At 41.5% G+C, this 26,457-nt stretch overlaps 1 protein-coding gene and 2 long non-coding RNA genes across 3 annotated transcripts; all 3 read right to left on the bottom strand.

Moving 5' to 3' along the window:
- Nucleotides 1-361: 361 nt before the first annotated feature.
- Nucleotides 362-1,885, bottom strand: LOC103439885 (transcription factor bHLH118-like). The gene is made up of 3 exons (XM_008378524.4): nt 1,318-1,885; nt 724-1,086; nt 362-647 (listed from the first exon to the last, which is right to left on the bottom strand). The coding sequence occupies exons 1-3, from the start codon at nt 1,531-1,533 to the stop codon at nt 579-581; spliced, it is 648 nt and encodes a 215-aa protein (XP_008376746.1). The 5' UTR covers nt 1,534-1,885; the 3' UTR covers nt 362-578.
- Nucleotides 1,886-19,830: 17,945 nt separating this feature from the next.
- On the bottom strand, nt 19,831-21,153 carry LOC139196129 (uncharacterized). Its single transcript, XR_011581112.1, has 3 exons — nt 21,088-21,153; nt 20,025-20,180; nt 19,831-19,938 (listed from the first exon to the last, which is right to left on the bottom strand). It is a non-coding gene; the product is annotated as an uncharacterized lncRNA (long non-coding RNA).
- A 507-nt stretch (nt 21,154-21,660) lies between these two features.
- On the bottom strand, nt 21,661-22,341 carry LOC139196124 (uncharacterized). The gene is made up of 2 exons (XR_011581111.1): nt 22,241-22,341; nt 21,661-22,065 (listed from the first exon to the last, which is right to left on the bottom strand). It is a non-coding gene; the product is annotated as an uncharacterized lncRNA (long non-coding RNA).
- Between the last annotated feature and the right edge of the window lie 4,116 nt (nt 22,342-26,457).

Genomic DNA, 26,457 nt, shown 5'->3' with positions numbered 1-26,457 from the left:
ACTTCAGAATTCTCTTCAATTGGCCTAATGTAGTTTTCCAAAGCAACATTTCTTGTAAGGAATTATACACTAATCTCTTACTTTTTTGTTTACTTTGTGATGCGAGAAGAGATATGCACATGATTGTATACAACTTTTACATATATGCCACCTTCAACATCATTAATACAACTTGAGTAAACAATTTGCGTAGAAGAAACTACCCTTGAAAAACAGATTCAGCTTTCAACAGCTCCCAGTTGATATACACAACTTGAGAAAACAATTTTCGTAGAAGAAACTATCCTTCAAAATCAGATTCAGCATCAACAACTCCCAATTGACATATATAAATTTTTCATCAGAAATTAAACTGGTAGAATGAGCTCAACTGTAGGTATGGCTTTCAATATAACACATATGGTCTTTGTAAGGTGAAGAATGAGACATAAATTAAACAAAGCAAAACAGTTAATCAGTTTGGATTCTCGTACAAAGTCACTCATGAAGAAAACCTACAAACTAATAGACTCTCTGCGAACCATATGGACACATCCAGGTTGAAAACGCAGCTAATTAAGTTGTTACTTGAAAATTTGTCAATGATGACAGGCTTCGGTCAGAATCTGCTGCAACCCAGAAAAGTCTACGCATGTTGGATCGCTAACCTGTGAAGTTACAAATGAAAAAATTGAAGTAATCTTGTATTAATCAGAACTAATTAAGCTGCGAAACATGTACTACCTCAGATTGGATGGTGTAGACAAGTCTTCTGTTAACCTGGGTAGAAGAACAGCTGATTACATTAAGTCCTTGTCCAAGCAGTATTTTAAGCATTCTTGATAGGAGAAAACCTTGCTCTGGAGATCGGCCGGTACTGACTACAATCTCAACGCCAGCTAAGCAAGGGTGGACTGCAACTAGAGTACTTGCTGCAGTTGATGAGCTACCACTGCTCCCATGGCCAAGAGTACTAGCACTCAAATTGGACGAGGCTGACCCCATCTTTAGCTCACCTCTCTTGGCACCAAATATTTTGATTCTCGTTTGCAGCTGTTTGATATAATTCACTGCCTCGTTCATATGATCCGCCAACGAACGTTTTCCCTGAAATAATCCAACAACACAATTAGGGTCGAGGATAAAGCCCTAAAATTTGACAAAATTGGTCAAAACCCAAGAAAAAAATTTACAAAGTAATAAACACTTACCGATCGTCCCTAAAATTCTGTTTAATAAGCAAGAAACAATTTTTGGTGCCTAGGGTACTTTAATCACAAGGAAATTGAACCAAGGGAGAAATCAAAGTGAAAGAAGTATCTAAGGTTCGATCTTTACCTTAATAAATTCAAGAGGAAGTACAGATCGAAGTGATCCATAAAGGTTGGCCATTTCTTGCCTTCTCTTCTTTTCGATTTCTCTATGCATCACCTTCTTTTTCTCATCATTGTCATTTGACTTATCTTGATTTTTCGCACCATCCGAAGTCAGGGCTAATGATGATTTTCTCCGCTGGCCTCCTGTATTGAAGTTATTGAACATACCGACATTCATTGAAGCAGCATATATGTGACAAGATCAGATCTCCTGAGATTCTATTTTGGTCGAAGGAATAAATAGATGAAATACGGAAGACCAACTCTCATATTTCGTTGCTGTAAAGGAAACATTGGATAATAGAATACTCAAACCGCTCTTCAAATTTTTTTAGCAGAGCGGTAAAGAAGGCAAAATAGTTTTTCTGTTAGGGTTTTAGATCTTCGATAGACCAAATAAAAGATTCCCCAAAAAGTCTCTTGTTGGGCGCTGTGCCTATGTTGAAATATTGCGAGTTTGTAACCCAGCCACCCAACCCAGCCACCCACTTTCTCCCCAGTCCCCTATCTCCCCAACCCATGTTTGTTTCTTTTACTCTTTTTTTTTTTAATTTAAAAAAAAAATGTTAGGGCACTTCAAAACAATCATTCTCCACTTTTTATAAAATGAAATTTTATTTAAACCCATCTAACATATTTCTACATCTAATTTACTCTTTGCACCCATTTGATTTTTAATTAAACTATTAATATCTCTTTAAACCCAAATTTAATACCTAATATATCATCATAAACCCAATTCAATATGTGAATTTATTTTTACACCCATTTGATTTTTAGAAGCTAAATTTGAATAATCTTGCGCTTTATGGCGGTGCTGAGAAAGGCACTATTGGAACATGATATAAGAGCAATTCCACCCATGGAGCCCTTCCCCCTGGCAATCCACTATTCAATCCACCCTATTAAACAGTAACTGCCTTAAATAAATAGTAACTACCATTAATAAACAGTAATTGCCATTTACATCTCCACCCTTGGAACCCTCCCCCTGGCAATAAGCAATTAAAATAATAGTTTTTTTTGTTTGTTTAAATAATAAAAAACCCCCCTTTCTCTCTCTCTCTCTCTCTTTGACACAAAAAAAAAATAAACAATTCCAAAGCCCTCGGGCCACAGGCCCGTCGACTTCCCACCCCACCTTCGCTCGGCCTCCCACCCTCACTCGGACCCTTCCCCGCTGGAGCTGCTCCCACCGGCCCTCAGGCCCTTTCTCCTCCCCTGTCGCCCGAGCAACCAGCATCCGCTGGAGTTGCTCTAAAGGCTAGGATTATGGATTATTTGAACATTCCTGAGAATGAGTATGGTCTTGTGTTTACTTTGAGTAGAGGTTCTGCATTTAAATTGTTGGCCGAATCATACCCTTTCCAAACGAACAAAAAATTGTTGACTATGTTTGATTACGAGAGCCAGTCTATGAATTGGATGGTTCAGAGTGCCAGAGAGAAAGGTGCAAAGGTTTACAGTGCCTGGTTTAAGTGGCCAACCCTCAAACTGTGCTCAACTGATTTGAGAAAGCAAATTACGAACAAAAAGAAGAAGAAAAAGGATGTTGCGACTAGTCTTTTTGTTTTTCCAGTTCAGGTTACTGGGTCCTTTCACACCGGACATTATTCATCGTTGGATGCTTTCGTTGTTGTTTTAGCGGAAGGTAGGATGCCTTCGTTGTATTTGTTGAAAAAAATTACAGTAAATAACTTCTACTCTCTAAAAAATTGAAATCAAACGAACAAAAAATTCATAAAGTGAGTCATACCTTGGTTGGAGGATTCAAAACTTCAAAATCACCATTTATCAATAAAAAAAAACTTATTTTTCTCTATGAGAGCTATTAGGATTTTAGCCAGAATAAACGTAGGATAAACAAAGAGTAATCGTATGGTTTAATTATAGTGTTTGAGTTTATTGATAAATTTGAGTTTTATTATTAATTTCATTTTGTACTTAACAGTAATTATGCAATAGGGTAAAATAGACAATTAATATTTAAAATTTAAGTTGGGTGTAAAAAGAGGTTAAATGGGTTTAAATAAAATTTCTCTTTTATAAATGTATTTTTCTGTTAAAAATAATAAGTTTGGAATGCATAATAACTTTTTGGGTAAATTTCAGTTTATTACCCTCAAGTTTCATGATTTTCAACATTTGGTACATGAAGTTTTTTTCGTCTCAGAGTCATCTCTAAAGTGTTAATTTTGGGACAGTCTCATACATCCTTTAGTTTGGCTGTTAAATTAGTAGTTATCTGATGATGTGGCACCCACATGGACAATGACTGGGCGTCACATGTCAATATGGGGCCCACGTTAATATTAAAAAAAAATAAAAAAATAAAATTATGGGGCGTTCACCCCTCCCTCTCTTCTCTTCCCTGCACCTATCCTACCTGTACACCTACCCATTCCCCTAATCTCTCTTTGGGTATAAAAATGGGTTGTCTGGTTCGGCTCATTCCCCGTTGATGTCGAATGGAACCGATTCAGGGAATGAAACGAGTCGGGTTTAGGTTTATACCGAGCCGACTATGCTGGAGAATTGCAAGGTTTTGTCGAAGAATTATAGGGTTCGATGAACGTTGAGTGTTGAGGACAATTTGATCAATATCGGATTGGAGGCCGCCACTAGGACCATGAATTACATGGCTTTCGGGTGGGCCAACCCGAATTCGACTTTCGTGCTCATGCTCGGAGCTGATGTCGCCGTCGCGGGGTTCAAAGAGGATGGCATGGCGTTTGTGAACGATTTTTACATCATAAAGTACAGTGAGTGCAGCTTGTACAAGGACGGCGAGGTGAATGGGGTTTACCCTGATACCAAATACGAAGGGTCCAGCCCGAATGGTAGAGGGGAATGGGTGGTCTGGTTCGGCTCTTTCCCCGTTGCTGTCGAATGGAACTGATTTAGGGAACGGAACCCAAACAAATGACAGTGATGAAATCATGGGGAAGTTGAAGTACCTTGTCCCTAGAGGTGGGCACTTGAAATCGAAAACTGAAACCGAAACGAATCGAATCGAACCGCACCGAACAGTTTGGTTTTGCAATTTTGAAATGGTTTCGAAATCGAACCGCGGCAAAAAAAACAGTTTGGTTTAGGTTTTGGGTTTTCAAAACCGCACCGAAACCGAAACCAAAACCAAAACCACATGTTATGTTTTAAACTTTTAATTAGTTCAACTAGGTTACTGGACTATCATCTAATTTTTCACTTCGAGTTCGGGTCTTGAAGGCTGAAACTCATCTTCATCCTTTCCTTAAAACTCATCTTCTTAAAACTCATCTTCATCTTTCTCTCAAAAGTCAAAACCCATCTTCATCTATTCCACAGTCGACATCAGTGCCCTGAACTCACATGTGCGACCTGGCTACTTGCATCTCTGCGACCTCACTACTTGCATCCCCAGATCTCCTTCATTTGCAAACCTTGAACTCTGCAAATCAAAAGCTCTGCAAAACAAACTTGGCAAATCATTCACCTGCTATTTGTTCCAGCTAATATGATAAGAACTTGGAACTTGTATTAGTTAGTTTAGTTAGTAATTTGTAATTAAATTAATTTTACAGTTAGGGTTCATTTGAATCAAAGATTCAAAATGGGAACTGGGTTAGGGTTCGTTTGAATCAAAGATTCAATTTAAAGTCTTGGATGTGAAATTGAAGTTGAATCCATTGAATCCATTGAATCTTTAATATGGGACGAGATGAAACTATATTTATTTCTGTTGTAAGCACTGAGCATCGGTCATAGTGAGGGGGCTGGAATAACATTAGCACTTTCTTTGAGTGTTCTGCATACCACATTATATATTGATAGCAAAATCAAGAATTTTCATGAATGCATTTTTTCTTACTCATAAGACAATGAAAACTCTAATGTTAAGCAGCTTATTCCACTCAAGAATTTTTTCCTCTCTTTCTTTCTTGTTTTGCAAATCGTCTATTACTGATTTTCTATTTTCATTGTTCTTTTGTTCTTTCTTGTTTTGGAGCATTGTTACGTATGAGTTCTTTTGTTTTGTTTTCATTGATTTTTTGTTTTGTTGTTCTCTAGTCAGTAGTCAGGTGTAGTTCTAGGTTGTGGCAGAAAACTGGTGGATTAATGTCACATCCTGGCCTGAACGCATTAGTATGGTTATATATTTGGTTGCTTGTTGCTGCGGATGCTCAGGTAAGCTTTAGGTGAGTATCTATTGATAGTAGTGATGGTAGTGAGTATGATTGTGTTGAGATGCATTTATAGCTCATTGTTCTGCATCTCGGTGATAGTGCTTCGCCCAAGGACAAGGCCTAGCCTTCACGTGATCGTTCACCTCCCGCACCACACGCTCACCTTGGATCCAAGGCAGGTGCCAATCTTTCGTACAGACCACATTAGGTGGTTTCGACTCGTAGGTGACTTGCGATACTTTGCACAACCTTCACATGATCATAGCACTTGAGCGTATTTATTTACACCTAGCCTGTCGTACAGACCACTTTATGTGGTTCCGACTCGTGTGCAGGGAACTAGTAGATGAGTTATAGGCTTAGCCGTACAGGTCACGTTAGGTGACTCCGGCTGACATACCATCTTATATTGATTTTTTTTCACCTGGCTTACTTATTTCTTTGCTAAGATATTTGACACGGCATATTTGTGGATTTATTATTTTGAGTATGGTTTTGAGATAGTTATGCATGCTATTTTCTGGGAAATTATACAGGTTTTACAGAGAGGGGTTATTATCTTTGATAAGTGAAACGGTTTTGAAAAGTTTTGTTTTTGCCCACTCACGTTTTCAGTTTTGTGCCCTTTCAGGTTTTAGTAGCAAAGTTTCCGTGTCGACAAGGATTCTTGGCATATCCCAGTGCAGGTGGCTTCCTAAGATGGTATAAGCCTTATCTTACCTTACTGTACTTTACTTATGCTCTGTAATCACGTATGAAATGGGCTTATACCCGCTCACCGCGCACTCGTGTACTTAGGTACTTTTAGATTTAAATTTATTCGCTTTTTCCACATCACCATACTTTATGGCTTCATCACCTTCCAGGTGTCGGCCAGCATAGCTCGATTCGGATCCTAGTGGACATTCCAAGTCGGGGTGTGTCAATTAAAGTTATTTTATGCAAGAGGCTTGAAAGTCATCTTTCAATTATGGTTACATTCCACATGCCAATCTGACAAAACAAACTCATTAATATTATGGCACTGAAATTCAAAGTTAGGACATTACTTTATTAATTACTATTATATTAGGGTACCAAATTGACAGGTTGAAGTTGAACTGAACTGCCTCAACTAGGGTTGAAATAAATAATTACATATGGTTAGAGAGGCTTTCTTTAATTCTTGTGTTGTGTGTTGTAGACTCTGTGCATTCCATTCCTTTAAGATAATGAGCATTTCATATTTTATTTTAGTCAAAATATGAAGAATCCAGCAAGCATAGTGGGATCGGTCACTCTTCTACGGGGGACTCCCCTGAGAAGCCGGAGGACAAGGCAATATAAATTGACTCGGAAAATGAAATAGACGTTGAAGGTGACCCTGAAAATGACGGCTAAGAATCTGAGGGCGAAGATGAAAAAGTAAGTAACTCTGATTCAAGAAACATAGCTGGGTTTGGGATCATTTTACAACATATTATGTGACGAAAAAACAATCGAAAATCAATGAAAAGGGGGAGAAATATTTGGCCAAAGTAAAACTTAGGAAAGCTAAATGTAATTATTGCCCAAAACTAAGCAATGTGGGTGACTATGCAACTGAACCGAGAGTTAATGGCACCACAAGCATGAGACACCACATTGAAAGATATTGTAAATTTTACCAAGGGAATAGAAGTAAAAACCAAAAAGTTTTGGTTGGGGATAAAAGTAAAGGTAACAATCTGGTTGCTGTTGGATTTTCACAAGAAAGTGTGTTAGAAACATGTGTCAAGATGGTAGTCATAGATGAGATGTCATTTAGTACCGTTGATAAGATGAGGTTTCGGCTTTTTTGTGTTGTTAGTATTCCATTGTTTCAAGTTTCTTCTAGAAGAACTCTTGTGAGAACTTTTCTCAACATGGGTGATGAATCGAATGCTTATTTGAAGAAAACCTTAAGTGCCCATAGAATTTGTCTCACTACCAACACTTGTACAAGCACACAAAACACCAATTATATGGTTCTTACGGCACATTTTATTGATCATGAATGGAATATGCACAAGAGGATCATAAACTTTTGTGTTATTCCTAACCACAATTGCAAAGTTAATTGAAAGTTGCTTGTTGGAATGGGGGATAGACAAAGTTATGACAATCACAGTGGACAATGCTTCTGCAAATAAATTGCTTTGGATCAACTTATGATGAAAATGAATAGGTGGGAAAATTCCCAAGCTATTCTAGGTGGCAAGTATTTACATGTGAGATGCATCACTCACACAACCAACATAATTGTGAGTCATGGGATAAAGAGGCTAAATAATGGTCTATTAGCTATAAGAAATTGTGTGAGGTTCGTAAGGAGCTCTCCACAAAGATTGGAGCTTTTTAGGCAAGCTGTGAATAGGGTGAAATTGATGTGCAAAGCAACGGTTTGCCTTGATTGCCCTACTCGGTGGAATTCTACATTTGTTATGTTGGATGTAGCCTTGAAATTTAAGAAGGCCTTTGCTACAATGGCGGAGGATGAAACAAGTCCCTTATTGGCTTACTTTAAGAAAGTAGAAAATGAAAAAGATGAAGATGATGTGATTATTGTTTGCCAAACCAAGGGGAGGAAAATGGTTGGACCACCAACGGAAGAAGATTGGTCCAAGGTGGAGGTTTTTGTCAAGTTTTTACGGGTGTTTTATGATGTGACTTTGAGGGTGAATGCTTCTACAGATCTCACGGTTCATACCGGCCTTCATGATGTCATAAAAGTGGAGACCGCCATCAATAACTTAGAATCCCGAGCCAACATGCAAGTAGGTTTACCGTCGAAACAATTATTGAAGACAATGGCATCCGATATGAGATCAAAATATGAAAAATATTTTGACTCATACCATGAATTGAACCCTCTTATTGTAATAAGAGATGTTTTAGATTTGAGGTTCAAGTTGAGGCACGTCATACAACTCTTTAGAAAGAAACTTTCCAACATTGAGGCACAATTGAAAACTGAAGAAATAAAAAATATATTGCGTGCCTTTTATGATGAATATGCTCCCAATGTTGAAGGTGGAAAATAAGTGAAGAAATCAGAAAATTTACAATCACAACCTTTTTCTACCTCATCTAATGTGGCTATGACAGAAGATGATCTAATTGATGAATGGATGCATTTTGTTGAAGATAATGATGAGAAAGTGGTGGGAGATGAGGTGAATTCTTATTTGTTTGATCCCTTGGTACAAATTACAAAAGAGGAGTCCACAAAGCATTTAACATTCTCCTATCTTGGCCGCAATTGCAAAAGATATTCTTGCAATTCAAGTTTCGACCGTGGCATCGGAGAGTGCTTTTAGCACCGGTGGTCGAGTGATATCAGATTTTAGGAGTTCTTTAACTCCTAAATCGGTGGAGGCCTTGATATGCATGCAAAATTGGTTGAAGGGTGATAATATTATTACTTTGGAGGATGATGCACCTTCAATTGACCACATTGAGTTCTATGAAAGTATTGAATCGGGTAAGTATATCATTTGAAGTAAAAGAACTTTCTTCGTTTTCTTTTTTCAACTAAACATCAATTATATTTTTTAAGTTTTGTATTGTGTAGAGTTGGCCAAATCGACTTCAAGCATTGCCTCTCTTACTCTTGATCCACAACCACAACAAGCTCCAAAGCAATCTCAAGGTTCTAATTCACAAGAACCTCCCCTTTTGCGTTTACAAGGTGCAAGGTCTTCACAAGCTCAAAGGCTTCCTAAACCTTCAAAGAATAAGTGTCCAAAATGAAAAGGAAAGGCAAAGGTTTGAAACTTGAACGATGCAATGTAAGTTGAAAACCAAGACTTTGTTGAATTTCATGAACCATTTATTTTTTTCGTTGTACTAATGCCATAAGGCATTTTGACATTGAACTTTGTTTGAAACTTTGAAGTTTGAACTTTAGTTGTATTATGGCAAACTTAACTTTTCAACTGGGTTGTAGTAAAGTATTGTGATTGGTGATCAAATTGAATTTTAGTAGATGTGATGCGTAAGGATTTAAAGTTTAAACCCATTGATGCATTGGATGTTGTCTTAATTTTAGTACTTGTCATTTGTTGCAGTTTTGGTACATGTTAGTTGCTGTTTTTTGCTGCAGTATTAGACGATATGGGGTGACTGATGCTACATATGGATATTAGACGATATGGGGTGACTGATGCTGCCAGATTTTGATGTTTCCTCTTTCCATGGGATTCTCTATTAAGTCTAATCCCTTAATTTGAGGAAGATTGACATCTAGATGATGCCAGATTTTATGTTTCCTATTTTTTTTCAGTTTTGTTGCTGTTTGTTGTTGCAGTTTTGTTGCATTGTTGTTGTTGTTTTTGGCTTTGCTGCATATTCATTAATTAATATATGAGGAAAATAAGACTGTCTTATGCATAAATAGGTGTATATTTTAAATTGTACATTTTTTTCTCAAAAACCAAACCGAAACCGTTTGAAACCGCACAAAACCAAACCAAATGGTTTGGTTTCATTTCGGTTTTGGCTTCAAAACCGCACTGAACCGCACCTCAAAAAGTTTTGGTTTTGGTTGCGGTTTCACTCGAAACTGCACCGAACCGCACCGCGCCCACCCCTACTTGTCCCAGGAAGCTTTCGGATCCAACAACTTGGCGAATTTAAACGACGACAATTAACCGTTCTGGTGTTGCGGCTGCTACTACTATTGACAGTTCAATTTCACTAATTTACTTTTCTTTCATGCTTTGAAAAATCACAACCTTTCATCCAAAACCCAAAACCTTCATAAAATTCAATGGGTTTCCGCCGAACTTGTAGAAGGGTAGAGCTCGTTATGGTTTACACGGCCAACCTTCGATAACACCGACCCATTTGTGTGGCGGCGAGGCCTGCGTCATACCCAGATATGTGGAAGAGGAGCGGGCAGATAGGTGGGTGTGCAGGGAAGGTGAGTGCAGATGAGAGAAGGGAAGGAGAATGATAGGAATGGGTGGGTGTGCGAGGAGGATGGGTGCAGGGAAAAGAATGGAGGGAGAATGAGGGAAGGGTGAACACCCATAATTTGTTTTTAAAATTTTTTAAATATTCATGTGAGCTCCATATTGACATGTGGCATCCAGTCATTGTTCACGTAGACACCACATCATCAGTTAACAGCTGATTTAACAGCCAGACTAACGGATGTATAAGACTGTCCCAAAATTAACACTTTGGGTATAACTCTGGGACAAAAAAAACTTCATGTACCAAATTTTGAAAACCACGAAACTTGATAGTAGTAAACTGAGATTTACCCTAACTTTTTAGTATCTTATATTTTTGGATTTTAGTTGCTGTATCTTTGACGAATAATCTAATAGTTAAAACTCTGGAGTATAAGTGGAAAAAATATTGAGGTTCCACCGTAAAACCAACTGGAATATGGGGAGTAGCCTTTGCAAGGTTCATTCTTCCATCGATGTGAGATTCATTCTTAACAATAAGATCATCCGAAGCATATTAGAAAATTCCTACATAATGAGCGAAAATTAAATACCCAAACTGAAATGATATTTACATATTAAGAGACTTTGTATCTTCACTCAGTTTGTAAAGTTTTCTTTTTTATATTTGAAGTGAGATTGACTTTGTGGTTAATTTTAATGGAAAAAAAGAAGAAGTTGTTCCCTTATGTATATTTTTCCAAAGCATGAGAACATGACTTAACAAGAGGTTCAAAGTTGAAAACCAATTCACAAGGCCTATGTGATAGATCACTTGCATGATGATATTGTCATTGCCTCCCTTCTTAGTACTAGGCTGAATTAGGAGTGGTTTGGTATGGGATCCAAATTGAAAATGGAATTCCGAATTTCAAACCGAAAATTTTTGGAATGAGAATTTGAAGACCAATTCCGAATTGAACTTTCGTTATTTCCAATTTTTGGGATTCCCGAAATGTTTTTTGTATTTCAAGATGGATCGGGATTGGATTTTGGGTTTTGGGCAGAAATTTGAGATTTTTGGTTTGTGGCCTAAACTTTGGCCAGGCTTTTGGCTTGAAATTTTGTTGCCCAATTCATATCAATTGAAATTTAGATTTTTTACCTATTACCAATTTGAAATTTCACACAAATTCATTCTTACCACGTCAAATTGACGTTCCAAAGTTCCAAACTACTTAATTGCATACTTCTATTTCTAATATAGTCTATTATCAAATGACTTAAATTCAACATTCAACATGCATGCAACCAAAATAAATAAATATATATATATATATGTATGTATATATTTTCGGTTCGGTTCAGGATTCTCGAACTATTGAATATGTAATCCCAATTCTAGTACAGAAAGGCTCGGTATCGATTCGCTATGAATCCCAAAAATTTTGGTATTATATGTTGGGGAATTTTTCGCTATGAATCCCGAAACTACCGAGCACCGGCTAACGCTATACTGTCAAGGACCCAGAAGAGTTCTCCTCCGACCAGGAGGCCAATCACTACTCGACACGTGTCAAGATTAGAAGCCAATCAGAGCGCAGCACGTGTTGACATCAAGAACCAATCACAACATGACACATGTCAATGTGACAAAGCTACAAGTTTTTCTATAAATAGGGGTCATTCCCCCACAGAATGGCCTAATGCCATTTGTGTTAAATCATTCACAAGAACTCACTAAATTGAGAGCTTGATCCTTTGTACTTGTGTAAGCCCTTCACTACTAATAAGAACTCCTCTACTCCGTGGACGTAGCCAATCTGGGTGAACCACGTACATCCTGTGTTTGCTTCTCTGTCTCTATTCATTTACGTACTTATCCTCACTAGTGACCGAAGCAACCAAGCGAAGGTCATAAAACCTGACACTTTCTGTTGTACCAAAGTCTTCGCTGATTTTGTGCATCAACATTTGGCGCCGTCTGTGGGAAACGACACTTATTCCTACTCTCTTCAGCTGTGTCAAGCTGGTTTCTATCATTCGTACACTTTCTTTTGATCAGGCATCCCTCTCCAGCATGGGAAGCGAAGGAAGCCACAGCACACAGAATGACACCCCCCTTGCACATAGTGCGAAACAACGAAAGAAGAAAGGAAAACGAGTTCTTCTTCAAGCTAAAGTCGATGAGTTGGAAGCTCAGAACAACAAGATAGCAATGAGGAATGAGGTCCTCCAGGAGCAATATGAGAAGCTCTTCGAGACACTCCACGAAGCTAGGCAAGCTCAGACACGCGAGCTTGTTGCCCCCGTGGAAGTCAACCATCAACTGGGTGCCCTCCAACATGGAGGGTCACATGCATTCGACATAGATATCCCTGATAGGGAACAGATTACCCCTCGACTTGATAATCAACATGAGGCTTCTCTTAACCCAGTTGCTTCGACCCGAACCATGAGAAGTGGAGGGAGACACCTCTTTGCTGAAGGGGCAGAAGGATCAAAAGCCGTCTTTCGCGATTGTCGGGATTTCCTGAAGCAACGTCGAGAGAATTCCATCCATATAAGCTCAAAGATTAATGACCCAAGGATTTCTGAGAGACTCGGTCCCCTGCCACGGCCCAAGCCGGCCACCAATTTGGGGAAGGGGCAACAAGTCCTAGAGAGACATGAGGGTACAGGGGACTCAGAGGTGTTCCGACAGACATACCCTAGAATCCAGTACAGCGAGTCCAGGGAAAAATCACATGCCCTTGATCAAACCTTCCTAATTCCAATAGGAGATGGAGATTTACGAAAGAAAGCTCCAGTGACACATAACTCCGCTCAGGACCCCCTTGTCCTACAACTTCTTGAGGAAGTAAACAAGTTGAAGGCTGAACGTTAGGCTGAAATACCTGACTGGAACCAACCCAGGCCTGGCCCTCTTACAAGGAGGATCCTCAACACCCCCCTTCAAGCAAAGACAAAGCAAAAGCTTGGCTTGCAACTTTATACTGGAAAAGAGGACCCGATTGAGCACCTTAACCTCTTTGAGTCCACCATGGCATACCGGATGCACACCGACGAAGAGCGATGTCTTCTCTTCCCCTCCACCCTCTCTGGTGGAGCTCTAAATTGGTATTGTCGTCTTACACCTGAGACGGTAGACTCATTTGAGGAATTACGGAAACTATTTGTTTCCCAACACATTTTCCAAACCGATCGCTTGCACTCTGCAGATGACTTGTACACTATCCGCCAGAAGCCAGACGAGTCATTACGTATGTATGCTGGCCGCTTCAGCCATGAATACTCCCGGTGTGCCGAGGCAGACGACAAGACTGCCCTCAAAGCCTTCACGGCAGGCCTACGTGATTGTTTCTTTAAATACATGATCAATGCCAATACTTGGAAGACTTACTCTGAGGTGATGGCGCAGGCTTATAACCATGCCTCCGCCGAGGCAAAGACATATCAGGAGAAACCCCCTACAACCATCCTTTATCAACAAGTGGGAGGTGGAAGCCAGACTCACCTAAATGAGAAGACCTCGACTTTCCAAACAGCAGTGGCACCTCTCCATGCCTTGCATAATGCTTCACCGAATCAACAGACATATCAATTTCAAGGCAAGAGGAAGGATTTCCATCCTCACCACTCTCCTTCCAGTAAAAAGAGTAAGGGACACTATCCCGATAACCAAGGGTATCGCCACAATAACGCTCGCCCCCAGGCAGTCAATGCAGTGGGTCAAACCCGCGTCAAGATACCCCCTACCCCAAGGTATGAGACATACACGCCCTTGAATGCCACATGCGCGGCCATTTACCCCAGCATAGCTCACCTGATACCAAAGCCAAAGCCGAGGCACCCAGATTACACGCCCCCGAATAACGCGGGCATGTTTTGTTGCTACCATGAGCATAACGGCCATGATAGCGAGAAATGTATCATCCTCCGTGATCGTATTGAAGCTTTGGCACGAGAAGGAAAAATTGATCAATTCCTTCTTCACCCTCAAAGGGATAACCGTAACCAACGCCAGGTGAATGTCATATATTCCATAAGCGGCGGCACACCCATATCTGAATCTTCCAATAGGGCCATGAAAAACAGTGAACGAATTCTGAGGCCTGGTCACCGAGTGTTTCACGTGGAAGACATCAGGGGAGGGAAGTATCAAAAGCCTAATTGGGATCCGATATGTTTCTACCCTGAGGAAGAAAGAGGCATCATCTACCCTCATAACGACCCATTGATCGTGGAGGCTCACATAGCCAACTTTGATGTTCGACGAATCCTCGTAGACACAGGGGCTTCGGTCAATATCATGTTTGCCGAAGCTTTCAGGGCACTCAGTGTAGCTGAACACTTGCTCGATCGCTCGATTTCTCCTCTGATAAGCTTCTCCGGTGATATCGTGCAACCCCCCATGGCAACGGCTACATCAGAGGAGATCAGCTTAGTGCACGATCATGTTACAACACTTCAGTTAAGCAACAACACTTGCCCGGACCCAAAGAAACCCTGTCTGTACATGACCAAGTCACAAAGACCAGCCTAGATGATGCGAACTTGGATCTTCCTGATAGCAACAATCAACCCGATGATCCTCAAGATGACTCTTTCACCCAGCAAGCCCAACCTGCTGAAGAGTTGGAGAATGTACCTATCTCAAGAGATCATCCAGACCGCATGGTGAATATTGGCACCACATTGTCACCACCCCTTCGGTTAGCATTGATATCTTTTTTGAAAGAGAACACTGAAGTCTTCGCCTGGTCATACGAGGACATGCCAGGCATCTCTCCCGATGTCATCTGTCATCGTTTGAGTATTGACCCCAAGATCAAGCCGGTGAGACAGAAGCGAAGATCTTATGACGCTGAACGATACGAGGCAATGAAAGCAGAAGTTGAAAAACTCAAAGGCATAGGCTTTGTCCGCGAAGTCAATTACCCGACATGGGTAGCAAATGTGGTCCTTGTTAGGAAAAATCCGACCAAAGAAAGTCTTTCGCTTCAAAAGGTCTTGTGGAGGATGTGTGTTGACTACACCGACCTAAACAAAGGGTGTCCGAAAGATAGTTTCCCTCTTCCTCTTATTGACAGGCTTATAGACTCTACGGCAGGGTGTGAGCTCTTGAGCTTTATGGACGCTTATTCAGGATACAACCAAATCCTCATGAACCCCTCAGACCAAGAACACACGGCCTTCACTACTGACAGGGGACTATATTGCTATAAAGTCATGCCTTTCGGCCTAAAGAATGCAGGAGCAACTTATCAGAGACTGGTCAATTCAATGTTCGCCGAACAAATTGGGAGGAACATGGAAGTTTACGTTGATGATATGCTCGTCAAAAGCAAACATGCTGACCAACACATCACCAACCTATCTGAAACTTTCACCATTCTAAAGAGGTATCGCATGAGGTTGAACCTCAACAAATGTGCCTTCGGCGTGGGCTCTGGCAAATTCTTAGGCTTCATGATTAGCCAACGAGGCATTGAAGCTAACCCTGAAAAAATCAAAGCAATCCTCGACATGAAAGAGCCAATAACTTCAAAAGACATCCAAAGCCTTACTGGCAAGGTGGCAGCCTTAACCAGATTCATCTCTAAGGCCACAGACAGATGTGCTCCTTTCTTCAAAGCACTCAAGGGAAATAAGAAGTACATTACATGGACGGAGGAATGTGCCAAGGCATTCAGGAACCTCAAAGAGTACATGAGTAAAGCCCCTCTGCTCTCCAAACCAGAAGTTGGTGACATTCTCATCATCTATCTATCGGTTTCGGCTTCAGCAGTCAGTTCTGTTCTTATTCGAATGGACAGTGGTGTCGAACGGCCCGTCTACTACGCTAGCAAGGCCCTACAAGATGCGGAGACACGATACTCCAACATTGAGAAATTAGCTCTAGCATTGGTCATGTCTGCTCGGAAACTTCGCCCTTATTTCCAAGCACACGCCATCATCGTGCTTACCAATCACCCTCTTCGACAGATACTCCAGAGTCCTGACACGTCTGGACGAATGATCAAATGGGCGATAGCATTGGGTGAGTTTGACATCTCCTACCAACCAAAACCAGCCGAAAAAGGTCAAGCAGTAGCAGATTTCATCGCCGACTTCACATATCCTGTTGACATTGCTTCTACACCTGAAGCAGTAGCTTCATTACCATCGGAAGCTCAGAAAGTAGAATCAACGACCTCAGTATGGAGTCTGTATGTTGATGGCTCATCCAACCAACAGGGCTGTGGAGCAGGACTAGTCTTGACTACGCCCGACAAAGTAGCAATGGAGTATGCTCTTCGGTTCAAATTCAAGGCATCAAACAATGAGGCCGAGTATGAAGCCCTTCTAGCAGGATTACGTTTGGCCAAACACCTCGGGGTTAAACAAATTGATATTTTCAGTGACTCCCAATTAGTGGTCAACCAGGTTACCAACAACTTTGATGCTAAGGACAGCTCCATGGCAGCATATCTTGCGCAAACACAACTTTTGCTCAAGCACTTCCACTACCAGATCACCCAAGTTCCTCGAGCGGCAAACAGTCATGCAGACGCCCTGGCTCGCCTCGCCTTAGCTGTGGAAGACAAGATTGGAAGAAAAATTCATGTCGAACTGTTGGCAACACCAAGCACCATGGCCGCAGAAGTATGCAACTTACAACAGGGGGATAGTTGGATCACCCCGATCTATAATTTCCTTGCTCATGGCACCCTCCTAAATGATAAAGTCCAGGCTAAGCAAATTCGATACAAGTCTACCCGCTACCTGATCATCAATGATCAACTCTATAAGCGAGGTTTTAGCCTGCCATACTTAAGGTGTCTTACGCCTGCCGAGGCGGAAATCGTTCTTCGGGAAATACATGAGGGAGTCTGTGGAGATCATGCTGGATCTCGGTCCCTAGCACACAAGACTTTTCGCCAAGGATATTACTGGCCAACACTCCACCAGGATGCCATCAAAGTATCCCGCTCATGTGACAAATGTCAACGATATGCGACTATTCCTCATTCCCCTCCAGAGCCTCTTACTCCTATGATCAGCCCTTGGCCCTTCGCCCAGTGGGGACTTGATTTGATCGGCCCAATGTCGGCAGGGAAGGGCAAAGTCTGTTACGCAGTCGTTGCAGTGGACTACTTCACAAAGTGGGCCGAAGTAGAACCCTTGGCAACCATTACTGAGGCAAAGATAGAAGACTTCGTGTGGAAGAACATCCTTTGTAGATTCGGCATTCCCAATGCGATAGTCACTGACAATGGGCGACAGTTTGACAACAAGAAGTTCAGATTGTTCTGCTCTAAGTTCAACATCAACTTATGCTTTGCCTCTCCAGCTCATCCCCAGTCTAATGGACAAGTTGAGGCCATCAACAAAATAATCAAGCGCACTTTGAAAACCAGCTTGGACAAAGCTAAAGGCTGTTGGCCAGAATTTGTACCCCAAGTTCTTTGGTCATATCGCACTTCATATCGGACTTCAACAGGAGAAACTCCATTCTCACTTGCCTTTGGCACAGAGGCGGTTGTCCCTGTTGAGCTCGAGCAAGCAACATTCCGAGTCCAGAATTACATTCAAAGTGAAAATGACAAACAACTCACCCTCAACTTGGATTTAGTCGAGGAACACAGAAACCAAGCTCACTTGAGGAATGTCGCCTACAAGCAGCGCATCTCCAACTATTATGACTCTAGGGTCAAGCCTCGTTCTTTCAAAATAGGAGACTGGGTCTTAAAGAAAAGATTACTCTGCGACAGAGTCCCGAGTGAAGGCACACTTAGTCCAAATTGGGATGGACCGTATGAAGTCATTGGCATCAGTCGCCCTGGCTCTTACACACTTAGAAGCTCCGATGGCAAGACCCTTGGCCATCCATGGAACGCTGATCACTTAAAGTACTACTACAAATAGACTCACGATGTACAAGTGTTGAGCTATAGCCGTTCGGCATCCTATGTAATGAAGGCCATTTGGCAATGAATTCAATAAAGAGGTAATTTAGCCAACTCAGCCCTCACTCTTTTACATTCCTAGCAATGGAACACTCAAGTGTTGAAACCTCAAAGCAGATATATCCAACACGAAACAAAATCTAAGTATGTGTCGACAAGACTATACAAAGAAAGGAACAACCAAACAATGGCTTATATCCAAACAATAGATTTATTCATACATAGCCAAACATGCATTAATAATAGTGCAAACACTCATGAACACCTCAAATCCAAAACTCTCAAGCTTATAACATGGGCACATGTTATACACACATCAGACTACTACATCCAGAATACATGCAGATAGTAAGGACACTGCTATTCATTCTCATCTGAAGCCGAACCCCTGGCAGTATCACTCCGCGTCCTACCATCATCCTCTGCATCCCCAAGATCCTCTTCACCATGCTGAGTCTGTGCATCAGCACTACCTTCATTATCAGACTCATCTTCGCTGCTAAGATCAACAGCAAGGACAAATGTCTCGCCCTTTCGATGATGCTCATCTATATCTTCGTGGTATTTTCGAAGAATGCTCCCATCATCATAATGATCAAGGACGGCCATCCATTTCCTTTTTTCAAAGCGAGCTTCTTGAGCACAGTAGGGTTTAATAGCAAGATGAAAGGTCGAAGAACTTAAGTATTCTTGCACAGCAGCCTCCCTTTCAGTTGGAATGCTCTTCTCCAGTTCAGAAATCTCAACTAAGGCACCATCCAATTCTCCCCTAACCTTGGATACCTCCAAGGTAGCCACCTCCAACTGTTTTTTAGTTGCCTCAAACAATTTCTTAAGCCTTAGGTTCTCACCATTTCGCCTTTTCAAGCTCTCCATGGTTTCGTCCTTCAGTTGGAGAGCCTGAGTCAAAAGTCCCTTATTCCTTCGGGCCTCGTCCACAAGCTGCTTATTCTCCTTCAGTTTTGCCTTGTACCGCTCAACCTCTTGCAGTCTGTCGTGATACTCGGCCATGACCTGCATGGCAAGACAATCATCACTACCTAAATAATGATAATAAAGAGGAAAAAGTAAGGAAATGACAAAGTAACACTCACATATGAAGACAGCTTCAACATTCGGTCGCAATCCGATTCATCCTTAGCTAAGGGCTCTCCGAGCTCATCGAAGGCGAATCGACGCCCTGCCAAGCAATTGTTGATATCCCCAAAATCCTTTGGCCGCGTGGCAACCCTCAAGTCCTTCCACGGGACACTGCCAGCTCTTTCCTTGCCTTTCCCCTCATGGCGGGAACCAGGATCACTTTCCTGGACAGTGTGCTCCATAGTAAGAGGAGGAGGCAACAGTCGGCTCCCTTCTCCTACAACTACGGCAGCAGCATTTTCAACGGCCTCGACTCCAGTCTTCCTAAAGGCAGGCCCCTTAAGGACCCCATCTTGGGACTTAGGTCTAACGGATGTTTCCCCTCGGAACTTATGAATTTTCTTATGCGGTAGGATGTCTTCCGAAGGAACTAACACTGGTGCTTTCCTTTTATTGGTGCTAGTCCCTGTTTTCTTGCTTACCTTCTCCACTGCATAAGGAAAATCAAAATAAGAAATACAACTTTCCAAATAAAGTAAGGAATTGAGCTAAGTTTACATGAAGGATACAACTTACTCGATCGTCCCTGGCTCTCGGAAACTAAGGGTTGGAAACCGTACCGACGAAATAAGGGTCGTAGCTTGCTTAAGTGTCTATCCTCTTTGGGCACCCTCAACACCTTCTCTATGTCAGATAGCTCCTGCCCAAACAGTTGGATGGTGCCCCGCGTCACTACATGAAGCAAATTGTTAGAAGCAAGAAAAGACCACAACAAATAGCAAATAGTACGAACGGTTGATACGTTACAACCTACAGTCTGGAAGTGAGTAAGCACACGTCGCTCAGGCGTGACGCCCTTATCATACTCCCAATCATTATACAGAAAGCACCAACGGTTTTTCCATGTGTAGTATGCCTTTTTCTTACCATACACAATACGCTCTCTCTCACTCCGACATGCACACTCGGCATAACCAGTGCATGATTTTGCTGGGCGCATCTTGTAACAGTAACGCCACTGATGGAAGGAAGGCTCACACAACCCACACTCCATCCAAATGATATAAAATCCAATCAAAGTATCCCAGAAACCAGGATTGAGTTGCCCAGGTGCATATCCGATCAAAGATAACATCTTTTGCAACCACGGATGTAAAGGTAGTCTCACCCCTAAAGTCAGTAATATCTGGGTGTAGAACATAACATGACCCTGGGGAGGCTCAGAAGGCCATTCTTCATCATGTACCAAACGTATCCCTACACTACGAGGGATATTACATGACTGCCTTAGCGCCTCAACCTGCTTCTCATTATTTAACAAGTTATTCTTTAGATGGTCTGCTGTGAACTCAGAGCGAACTATGGGTATGGCATCAAAAACAACCCCCTCACCCAACGCCATGGAGGAAGAACTAGCAATAGCTAAAGTTCGACGGTTGGGAAGATCATCCAATGTTTCTCTAGTACAGGACTCTAACAAAGACCCTGAAGACTCCGACATTGCAGACTCAGACTTAGAGCTAAAGCTAGAAGAACCCTCATCACTAGAACTTCCAGGCTCTGACATCTACAATAAGAAGAAACAAATTCTATCACTACATGCATGATCAAAACATAAGGAAGTTCCTATATTACCCACATGAAGATGGTGCAAAGCGATGCCGGAACCCTTCTCAATCAGAAAGCAATCCGTCTTCCACAGTCACTACAAAACAAGCAAATGAATACCGTGTCAAGCGCAAAAAAAAAAAAAAAAAAAAAAAAAAAAAAAAAAAAAACAGCTTCATCCAAAAAGCTTCACCCGAAAAGCTTCACCTCCAAAACTTCACCCGAAAAGCTTCACCTCCAAAACTTCACCCAAAAAGCTTCATCCAAAAAGTTTCACCCAAAAAGCTTCACCTAAAAAAGCTTCACCCAAAAAAAACTTCACCTCCAAAAAGCTTCACCTAAAAAAGCTTCCCCACAAAGCTTCACCTAAAAAGCTTCACCCACAAAGCTTCACCCAAAAAACTTCACCCAGAAAGCTTCATCTACAAAGCTTCACCATCAAAGCTTCACCTCCAAAGCTTCACCTCCAAAGCTTCACCTACAAAGCTTCAACACAAAACCTTGCTCCAAATAAACAAATTTTGTTCACAAAACCCAAGATGCCCTTGAACTTGTACAAAAACACTTGGGTAAACATAAACATTTTTTGTTTTACACCCACAAGGGCCCAAAATTTTCCTTCTTATTTATTCACTTATATATGTTCCCAAACATATTATAATAGATCCAACAACAAGCCAAAGTCCCAAGTTTCATAATGGACAAAAGTACAAGCAATTCATCAATAATGAAGGTGCTACAAAACTTGGAATCTGCCCCAAAATAGAAATCCAACCCAAGAGACTTTTTCTCTCTCTCCCTCTTCCGCCTCCTTTCATCTATCAAATTTCGGCAACCTCTGCTCTTCTCCAATGGAGCTGAATTTTGGACACCCTATAGTTTTTGCGCATATGAACAACTTTCAAGAAGGAACCATTTCTGTTTGAGCGACGGAAATTAAAGTGTTGAAGCTCCAAACATGACAGTCGGATTCTTGCAGATTTCGAAGCTGCTGTGATGTTTCGAAGATCTGGAAATATTTAACCATTAGTTCATTCTGAATTTTTGATATGTTATGAAAGAGACGATGAGGAACAACTTCAATGAAGAAAGCATGCTGATCTGAGCAAGAGAAAATAGAGTTTCAAAGCTCACAACAAATCTGACGGGTTGACAGACAAATGATAACCAGTCATTCATCATACCTGAATTTCTTGAGTTATACAGCTCCGAGGGATCTCAAATTTGGATATGTTGTAGTTCACAAGCTGAGGAACAACTTCAATGAAGCAAGCATGCTGATCTGAGCAAGAGAAAATAGAGTTTCAAAGCTCACAACAAATCTGACGGGTTGACAGACAAATGATAACCAGTCATTCATCATACCTGAATTTCTTGAGTTATACAGCTCCGAGGGATCTCAAATTTGGATATGTTGTAGTTCACAAGCTGAGGAACAACTTCAATGAAGCAAGCATGCTGATCTGAGCAAGAAAAAATAGAGTTTCAAAGCTCACAACAAATCTGACGGGTTGACAGACAAATGATAACCAGTCATTCATCATACCTGAATTTCTTGAGTTATACAGCTCCGAGGGATCTCAAATTTGGATATGTTGTAGTTCACAAGCTGAGGAACAACTTCAATGAAGCAAGCATGCTGATCTGAGCAAGAGAAAATAGAGTTTCAAAGCTCACAACAAATCTGACGGGTTGACAGACACATGATAAACAGTCACTCATCATACCTGGATTTCTGGAGTTATACTGCTCCGAGGGACCTCAAATTTGGATATGTTGTAGTTCACAAGTTAAGGAACAACTTCGATGAAGAAAGTATGTTGATATGAGCAAGAGAAAATGGAGTTTTTGAAGCTCACAACAGGTCTGACGCGTTGATATACAAATGACGAACAATCACTCATCATACCTGAATTTCTGGAGTTGTACTGCTCCGATGGATCTCCAATTCGGATATGTTGTAGTTCACGAGCTAAGGAACAACTTTCATGAAGATGGTTTTGCGATTTGCACCACAGAAAATGGTGTTATATTGAAGAGCTACCACTCCCTCTACGTAGACACCCTCCTTGGTTTACCTAGCTCCAACACCCACATTTCCTTCAACAAGACTGCAGTAAATCAGATTGTGAGGAAAGATGGCAATCTTTCCAGCCAAAAAGGAAAGGCAAAGCAAAAGAAAATTAAACACATTGATGGCATATTATGAAAGAAGAAAAGGAAAAGTAGTAAATGATGATGAAGTGTAGGAACAACATCATGACAAATGATGATGAGTCATGCTTTCCCCCCTCCTTGGATTCGGCTGAAAACATCCCCCTATTTGGATTCAGCTGAACACATCCCACTCAGTCGACAAAAAAAAAAAAAAAAAAAAAAAAAAAAAAAAAGGGCCTAGGCCTCCACTTCTTTGGGCCTAACACATCTTCATAACAAAAAAAACAATATATGAAGAAAGAGCCCTGGGTTACCACTTCAAAAAGAAACAAGTGAAGTTTTCCTACTCATGACATTGACTACTAGCTAGACACCTCATTCGGCAACTCTCTTCGCCTGAAGACTTGGGGGACTCCCACCATATGCTACTGCACCTTGATACTCGGCAGTCTCACAACCACTCAGTGATTTGGATTTTTCAAGTCTCCAACCGAGAAGTTTTCCTCACTCGGGAAATTAAGGGAACACTACCTCAAACTACATGCTTCACTCACAAAGCTTCAACAATACAGGGTTCAACAAAAGCAAAAATTCAAAGAACTTTATGAAGAAGGCTTTGGTGTATTTAACACAATATGTTGAAATGAAGCAAAGCTTATTTATTAATATTTTCGATAAGCCACAAATATGTACATATACATGAGTCAAAATAAACAAACAAAAGGGAGCCTTCACAAAGGTTGCTTAGGGGAAGTCTCAGCAGTCGGTAGAGCCCCAGAAAGAGAAAGCACCGGAGGGTGGTTATCCGGAGCCTCAGTACTTGACAAAACCCCAGAAGGAGGAGGCATTGGAGGTTCATCATTTGAAGCTTCATTACCAGGTACAGCCCCAGAGGATGAAGGCAATAAATGCCTTTAGAACAAACCCACAAACCGCTGATGATCAAGTAAAACCTTACCATCAGATTCCTTCATCTGGTCAAGCTTCCTCTTCATGTTTGTAGCATAGTCATGGGCGAGCCGGTGCAACTGCTTATTCTCATGCTTGAGCCCTCTAATCTCCTGTTTGAGACTCATCACTTCAGCAGCCAATGATTCAACTTGGCGGGTTCTAGCAAATAGGCGTTGGGCCATATTAGACACAGAACCTGCACACTGAACACTAAGAGCCAGAGAGTCCTTAACAGCCAACTCATCAGACCGTTTGGAAAGTAGTCTGTTATCTTTGGGAGTGAGAAGGTTCCTGGCCACCACTGCAGCGGTCATATCATTCTTCATCACAGAATCCCCAACGGTAAGAGGACCAGTAGGGGATATGAAGGATGGGCGCCATATGTTGTCTGGAGAAGGCGTGGCTGTCTCTTCTCCAAGGTTCAAGTCAAAACGACGGTCGGAGGGTCCAGACATTTTCAAATGTGTTGAAGAAGGAAGAGGTCAGACAAATCAAGATCTTAGAAGTGCAAGAAATGAGCTTCTACTGGTAGAGATTCAGGTGTGCTGTGGAACTTAATGCCAGCCTCTATAAAAATCTGCACTTGACGGAGCTTCAGAAATCGAAGAGGTGTTTGCTTTCTCAAAAGCTGGGCTGCTCAGAGACCACGAGGGCCGATCTCAGAAATCGAAGAGGCGTTTGCTTTCTCAAAAGCTGGGCTGCTCAGAGACCACGAGGGCCGATCTCAGAAATCGAAGAAGCACCTGCTTTTTCAGCCTCGTCAGCACCTGTCACATGCACAATCAGCTTTGCGGAAATTACGGGCAATCTGTCGAAGATTTCTGGTGAAGTAGAAAGCACGTGAATCTTACTGTTCAATCACCGCTCTCCATATGCACCATCAACTCCTCGGGTACCACATATAACTTTGTCAAAGATCTCTGACAAAGTTTAGGCACGAGAATTTCGAAGTTCCAGCTACCCTACTATTACCCATAAGGGTAAAGGAACAGCACCACTGCTTGACAACTGGAAAGTCCCTATGTGTGTCGACCTCCGTGTTTTGCGGCAAGACAGGTTGGCAAGAACGTCCAACCTTTACTCACATTCGAGAAAAGACTCCCAACATAATTACTTTCTCAAAAACCGGAGTAGCACCGCTTTCCGAATCTCGAGAGTCAGATCCTCGACGGGATTGCTTGTTCGAAAACCGAAGAGGCACAACTCTCAGAACTTCGAGAGCCAGATTTCCTTAGATAAAGCTTGTCTGTAATCTTCACACGTAATATCAGCTTTCCAGATACCACATACCACTTTTTCAAAGTGCTCTGACAAAATTAAAACACGTGAAGCTGGCAGCTCCCACTACATTGCTGTGACCAAGAAGGGTAAAGGAATAGCATTACTACTTGTTATTGGGAAATCCCTATATACATTGACCTCCCTCCTCAACGGACAGGCAAACCTGCAAAAATGCTCAACCCTTTCTCGCATTCGAAAAGGCACCCTCAACATAACCTCTCGAAATACTCAGCTTTATTTCCCCCCGATAATACCTCAGCAAATAAGCCACACCAAGAACAAGAGTATCTCATATCATCAGGGTCGAAAGCAAGAGTATCCCATATCATGCTTTCTCCCTGTCTTTGTCTTTGTCCTTGTCCACACCTGCAGGACATGGAGAAAGAGAGCAGTCAGTCGGAACCTGAAATCAAACCTCCAATTTGGAACTGACTGCCTGGAGCCTTTGCCTGGTTGCTTACTTAGCATTGCTCTCGAGTACTCATCCTCAACTGCTGTCAAGGTCACGAATTCCACCGGCAAATACCTCATGACAGTTGATCAGATATTGGCTCTTTACACTGAAGCTGCCAAGCGGGGATGAGTCGCTATGAAGGAATGTTCTGAAGGACCATTTGAATGCAAAGGTTGCACACCATTTCTGCCATGCAAAAGATTGAAGCAGAAGGTTCAACGGTGGGCTGAAACAGATCACTACAGCACGACACCTTTCCATACCACATTCATTATTCCGTCAACAGCAAAAGTATCCCATATCATCAAGGTCGAACGTACTCTAGATTTGATGGACTTGTTTTGACCCTCAAATTTTTGAGTCGGCCTTATACTCTGAAGGGCACAAGAAAACCCTCCAGCACAGTTCAAGAATAAGTCTGTGGAAAGTTACTTCTTCAAAAGCAAAAGTATCTCATATCATCTCTTATCCATTTGCTTCTCCTTATCCTGACAGTTGAATGAGAGACAAGGAGAAGAAGAACAATCAACTGGAAGCCGAAGTCAAATCTCTGATCCT

Source organism: Malus domestica, chromosome 01, assembly GCF_042453785.1.
Source record: "Malus domestica chromosome 01, GDT2T_hap1".
NCBI lineage: Eukaryota > Viridiplantae > Streptophyta > Magnoliopsida > Rosales > Rosaceae > Malus > Malus domestica.
The sequence above is the reverse complement of the archived record's forward strand: the minus strand, read 5'-3'. Positions and strand labels throughout refer to the sequence as shown.